Genomic DNA, 6,559 nt, shown 5'->3' with positions numbered 1-6,559 from the left:
CAACTGACCTGCAGCCCTCTTACTACCTGTGCGCGCTCGGCCGACCCGTCTCTTGTCTAATCCGCTTTCTGNTGACAAAAGTTGTCAAAAAAAAGAAAGCTAACATCAAAAAAGTTACAGTAGTCAAAACTCAGCAGCTAACTATAAAATTGATGAAAGAATTATCAAATAATTACGGGTTAGCTGTTCAAAGGAATAAAAATTCGATAGAAGATATGCAAAAAGAAATTTGGGCTGGATATTACCATAAAATTTCTACTGATTCCAAACCACAGCATTCTTACTGTTCGGTTGACTGGTGCAAGTATCTCAAGGCCAAGACAAATAAAACACTTCAGAGCTACAAACAGNGACATGTCAATTCCGCGAGACGTTACAATTGGCGGCCATTTTCATAAATATAAAGAGTTAAATATTAGTTGAAAAATTTTTTTTTGTGTTTTTTAAGATCATATTTACTGGACTTATTTAATAAATTATTACTATTTCTATAAATAAAAGCCTAAATAAATTTATTTAATTGTCCTTTTTTTTAAGTGTCTAAACCAGAATGATCCCTTATGACCCTTGTGAAATTTGTTTATCCCCTTGCGACCCTAGTGACAATTGACTCTCGTGAAATTTGACTATCCCCTTCTGACCCTCGTGGCGTTTGACTCTTGTGAAATTTGACTATCCCCTTATAACCCTCGCGACGTTTGACTCTGATGAAATTTCACCATCTTTTTGTGAACCTCGTGACATTTGACCCCCATGAAATTTGACCACCCCCTTGTGACCCTCGTGACGTTGGACTCTTGTGAAATTTGACCATCTTTTTGTGATCCTTGTAACCCTCGTGACTCTGGTGATGTTTGACCCTTGTGGAGTTTGACCATTGCAACATTCAACCTCCATAAAATTTCTTCATTCTTTTGTGATCCTTCTCACGTTAGACCATTACGAATTTTGACCCTTGTGACATTTAACCCTTACTCTGTTGATTACGTGAAGTCCAATCATTACATCGTGTAACATTTATTAACCCTATTTCAAACGCTTATTCCCTCCCAATGTCCATTGAAGCAAGTGGAATAACAAGTCATGCCGTTCTCGATCAAATTCAAACGATTTAAACGGAGCGCCAGACGTTCGGCCCCCTAAAGACTGCACAGTCCCACCTCGGTTACAAACTTTTTCCTTTTCTTCATCGAAGTGACTCTTGCTATGGAAAAAACCCAAAAATAAAGTGGATGTCAGCGCGGTTCTATCCGAAAATCAATTTAAAAAATTTTTCTTTTCCATTTTCCCTTTTTTCGGCCCATGACAATTTTTTTTGCTTTCCAAACGTGTTTATTTGCCAAAGAATTTACAAGTCATGAAATCTTTTAGAAGCAAACAAAGAGGAAAAATGGAAAAAAAATTGAGAAACAAATTATTTTCGGACAGAACGGAGCCGGCACCTACTTTGATTTTCTGTTTTTTTTCGGGAGAAGGATCTCTCTGACGGAGAACAGATAAAAAATACATAATCGAGGTGGGGGAACAGGATGCAATGTCAATACAATATAGCGGTTTCAGGGTATTTTCAATTGTGTGAGGTACTTGCAATTGTAATCTAATCCTACATAACTCTTGAATCAGAAACACACTTTAACTTAATGAAATCCCGTCTAAACCGTTATTGAAACTAATTGAATATCTCTCATGAATGTTTAGAAGACAGCACCAGAATGAACGCCAGTGGTGAATCCGTTGAGAGGATGGTCGTAACTGATAAATACGCCGATGCATATAACAGTAGTAATGAGGATGCAGGTGCAACCTTTCCACCGTGGGAAGTACTAGCTGCTCTCCCTATCCTGGTCGTTCCAGCAACAGTCCTGGAAAATGCACTCGTGATATTTTTTTTTATCACCTATCCTCCACTTCAAATCATCCAAAACTTTTTCATCGTCTCTCTGGCGGTTGCAGATCTAGCAGAAGGAATTCTCGTGGAGCCCATCCACGGTGCCTATCTCCTCTCGGGAAAATGGATCTTTGGTTGACAATTTCGCAAGCTTTGGTTGATTTGCCATGTTTTCTGTCGCACAGCAAGTATCTTGAACCAGTGTGTAATAGCATTGGATCGTTGCTACGCGATTACAGATCCAATAAATTACCGCCAGAAGCGCACACGCAAGCAAGCATTAAAGATAATCGCTTGTGTTTGGATCTTGTCGGGAATAATAAGTGCACCACTATTAGCAGGATGGAACGTTTGGATAGAGGAGATATGGCCTGGAACACCATTCCTACTGACAACTCCTAAGGTTTACGTAATATGGTTATTTCTGAGTTCTTTTTTCATCCCACTATTATTAATGAGTTACGTATACGTCAGGATTGTCTGTACCACCCGAAAACGTCACCGACAGCGCGCCAAGCAGAGTAGACTTACCGTTGTAACCCTAACAAGACACAGAAATGGTGTTGAAGAGTCTGCGAGCAGTGAATCCAATCACAATGAACGATCAGCAATTCGTATTCGCGCTAAACCTTCACCATTTATCATTGAGGATAATGTTGACGCTGAAATCACGCCCAGTGGCCGCGTAAAAAAAACAGAACACACCAGGTGTCACAGGGTAGCTGCTACAGTCTTCCAATTCAACGAGGAACGACAGAGACTTTCCTTGTCTAAGAAAAAGCGGGTCACCAGAACTCTTGGTCTGATTGTGGGCGTCTTTATCATATGCTGGCTACCGTTTTTCCTCATGTACCTCATCGTATCGTTCTGCCCTGCATGCAGCCTCTCAAACGGTGTTGTGTATTGTATTACTTGGCTCGGTTACAGCAGCAGTGCGTTAAATCCACTCATCTACACGATTTTCAATCGCGATTATAGACGAGCTTTCAGAAAATTCCTTCATATTCATTGAGAATCGAACGCAAGAGCTAAATCTTGGTCAAAAATAGTGACATCTGGAAGGCAGTTTCGGGAGCCCTTCATCGGGTCATCCAACCTGACAATTTTGAAAAAAATGATGCATCCGTGGTTGAAATGAAGAACGAAATGGGAAGCAGTCGTGACACCGGCAGTTACGTATTGTGTGGTAAGCCTGTACGCTCCATCAGAAATATAGGCTATCTCAGATTCGCAAACGGGCCAGAAAGAATCTTCGGTAAGTATGACAACAAAGCAATTAATTGAAAAACTTTCGTCAAAATAATGGAATTAGTTGCATGATACCAGGGAAAAAAGACGGTCTCTCACAATAAGTCACAAGATACACTGAGAAGACAAGAGTTGTTTGAGAAGTACGTTTTTTCTTGTATCGAGAAGTTCATGACTCGAAAATTACCAAGTGCACAATATCTCACACTGAGAAAAAAAATCTAACGCCAAGAAATTTGATATTTATCCGAAGGATGAGGGCAATTGGTTCATGTCAAGAAAACGAGTTCTCAAATTAATTCAAGTGATTCTTACATTGAAATATTTTAGAAGTGAGGCTATAAAACTATTAAATGAATTAATTCAATTTTACTTGGTATGAGAAATCAATTTCTTGTCATCAAGAAATTGTCCTCGTCTTCAAAAGAAGTACAAAATTTTTGGTGGAATTTTTTTTTCTTGGTGCAAGATATTTTGCTCTTGAGAGTTTACAAGCCACGAGTTTCTTGATATAAGTAAAGACGTATTTCTCAAAAAACTTGGTTTTTCTCAGTATAGTTATCAAAAATTTTAAGACGTTGCAAATTTTTTTGTTGGAAAGGTCTTCCCGTTCATGAAATTCATAAAATTCACAGAATTTATAAAATTTACAACAACTACGGTTATCCCTCCTAGGTTAAATTAATTGTACGTTGTATCATCATTGTTATTTTATTCAAAAACTACAGGGCTTCGCTCCCTGTGCGCCGGTCCCGGGGAAGCCTCGCTCGCTCCCCCTTTCCCCGTCGCCTTACGACCATGGTGTTGTGATCATGACGGTTTTTTACGACTCCATTATCCGAACTTTTACGTAAAAAATAAGATGGAAGTCAGAGAGCAGGTTTTTGATTGAATGATTATTGACTGACAAGGAAACCGTCCCGAGTGTCCCTCACCGATTTCGATGAGCTTGAAATATGTTATTCCCCATCAAAATCTAAGTTATACATTTTTTTTTCCTGTGGATAACGACTTTTAGGGGGTTAAACCAACCCTCAAAGTTGACAGGTTTGCAGGACCATTTGACTGTTTCATATATTGGCATTAAAAATTTTGGAACGAAACCAAATGCATGGTAATCTATGAGAAAAATAATTAAAAATGGCGTTGGTTCCATTCGGATAGGGTAAATTCCAAAAAAATGATGGGGGTTGAAATCCACAAAATTCTTGCGAAAAAAAATAACGGTCGTATTTCATAAATGGCTATCGAAAGAGCGAGAAAAAGTAGGAAATACGGTTTTTTGCTTCTTCCGGAAAAAGGGGTGTAGGGGGTAAACCACCCTCGAATTTAACTCAATTCATTACCAGCCGATTACTGGATGTCTCCTTGGGCGAAGATAATTCTTGAAGTAAGTAATGTATAATGGCGTTGGTCGGGTTCAAAAGGGGTGAAATGGGGGAGAATGGGGCGAAGTGAAACGGTGATGCAAAGTGGAACAACCGTCTATATTGCTTTATTGTTTCATTTTTTTCATCTCTTTACAGGTGGTTGTGGCTAGTATTTCCTGCAAGCTGGACAATCACGGAAATTTAAAACCTCCCAATTTACAATTTATATTGATTTTTTACATCAAGTTCTGAATTTTCAGTGACGAAATTCTCCCAAATTTGAGTGAAGTTATGATGCGATAAAAATTTCCAAGAAGTATATTCAAAATTCTTCAACAGCATATATCTGGATCGAATAATATGCTGCTATTCGTAATCTGCTGGGTGAGAAAAAAAGGGAAATTATTCAGAAAGGAACGATAGAACCCAAACACAAAGTTTGGAACAAAATATGTCTGACATGTAAATATACAATTGTTTTGTTGTATAACTTGTGACGAAGGTCACTTAAAACCCGGATAATTCGAGGGTAGCCATCATTAAAGTTAAATGATTATCAAATTAAATAGGAGAGCATAGTCTCTCTCGCGCTTTTACCCGTAGTTCCCGAAAATGTGTAAATAATAGTGGATAAGTCATCCCGGATCCTGTAGTATGAGAATCAGCACAAAGAAATGTTAGTGCCACTCCGTGTCTTTTTCCACTCTCTGAATGTCCAGTGTTGACTGGAGAAGCAGTATGGAGCACCAGCAAAGGCATGTCAGTGGAAGAAAAAACCCAGAGTCCCATGGAGTTGCCTGAGAAGAGGTGAAATCGCCTGGAGAGCATCCCGAAGGGTTATCCAGGATCTGAGTGCTAAAAGTGAAGCCCTAGATCCGAGAGGAAACTCAAGATCATTCTCTTAACTCTGAGGAATAATAATAGTTAGAGAAAAGCTCCAGAGACCGGACAGAATAAGTGAAGAACAAAACGACTCACATGGCCCACTGTTGTGACAGGTTGGGTTATGTGCGGCGGGCAACTGGATGAGGATTTTCCGAATATACTGGAAGATCCGGAGAGTGACCAGGACATTGCGTTGGAGTGCTGGAATTGACGCTGGACGTTCTGGGGTGATTTAAGCAGCGGAAACTGCTTAAATGAAGGGAACCATGCTCCCGTCGAAAACACTGGCTCTGGCACTGATTGTTGAGTGTAGGTCGATAAAGAGAATTCATTACGTATCTCATTTTATTAAATTAAATAATTTAAAAAAAACAAATTTTGTCCGATTTTCAACTTAGCTCAATGTTATCATCGTCATTATTCTTCTTATCCCTTTCTTCTGTCCAACCGATTGTCTTTTCTTATGGTTCTATCACCCCCCTCAGACCTTCGATACAATGTTAATAGAAAAATTTTATTTATACATATTTGAATGAATTTGAAACATCGCATTGGAAGAAACAATCAGAAAGCTCACTTCCCGGTAAATTCATGAAAAAAAAAATTCGAAATTTTCAACAATCATGAAAATCAAATCAACCAAAATAGCTATTGTAATCATCTATGAACTTCGAATTAGTGGCATTAAAACAAACATTTTAAAGTTGATAACGGTGTTCATTTCCATGGTTAACAATAAGAGGAATAATTAATGGGATTTTGGAAGAGTTCAGCAATACTAATTTATTGTCAAATCGCGACGTTTCGTCGACAAGGGATGAAACAAAGACTGTTCAATGGAGAATTAAATTCCCCATCCATCAACCCCCGTTTCATCCCTTAATCTCTGCAATAAAAAAATTAATATTGCGACGAAAGTCACGGCGCTATAAGAAACTCAATGGTTTTCCGGCGCAGAGCGCTTCCCCATTAATTCGCCCGCTAATTAAAAAATGGTCTCTTTTCTCCTAATTAATATTAAGGAATGAAACCAACGCTGTTCGATGGAGAATTAAATTCCCCACCCAACAATTCCCGTTTCATCCCTTAATCTCTGTAATAAGAACATTAATATTGCGAGGAAAGTCGCGGCGCTATGAAAAACTCAATGGTTTCTCGGCGCAGTGAC

At 38.9% G+C, this 6,559-nt stretch overlaps 1 protein-coding gene and 1 long non-coding RNA gene across 3 annotated transcripts; one reads left to right on the top strand and one right to left on the bottom strand.

Annotated features, from left to right (window-relative positions):
* The first annotated feature begins 1,712 nt into the window (after positions 1-1,712).
* On the top strand, positions 1,713-2,900 carry LOC107046345 (octopamine receptor-like). The gene is given in 1 exon segment (XM_015268950.1): positions 1,713-2,900. A coding segment is annotated over 1 exon segment (1,188 nt).
* A 1,704-nt stretch (positions 2,901-4,604) lies between these two features.
* On the bottom strand, positions 4,605-5,954 carry LOC107046346. 2 transcript variants are annotated; one of them, XR_001461542.1, is made up of 2 exons: positions 5,485-5,954; positions 4,605-5,413 (listed from the first exon to the last, which is right to left on the bottom strand). It is a non-coding gene; the product is annotated as an uncharacterized LOC107046346 (long non-coding RNA). The 2 variants fall into 2 exon arrangements; XR_001461543.1 differs by having other exon boundaries at positions 4,605-5,375.
* Between the last annotated feature and the right edge of the window lie 605 nt (positions 5,955-6,559).

Source organism: Diachasma alloeum, unplaced genomic scaffold (assembly GCF_001412515.2).
Source record: "Diachasma alloeum isolate Michigan unplaced genomic scaffold, Dall2.0 Dall_scaffold_01317, whole genome shotgun sequence".
Taxonomy (NCBI): domain Eukaryota; kingdom Metazoa; phylum Arthropoda; class Insecta; order Hymenoptera; family Braconidae; genus Diachasma; species Diachasma alloeum.
This window is presented reverse-complemented; position numbering and strand designations above follow the sequence as displayed.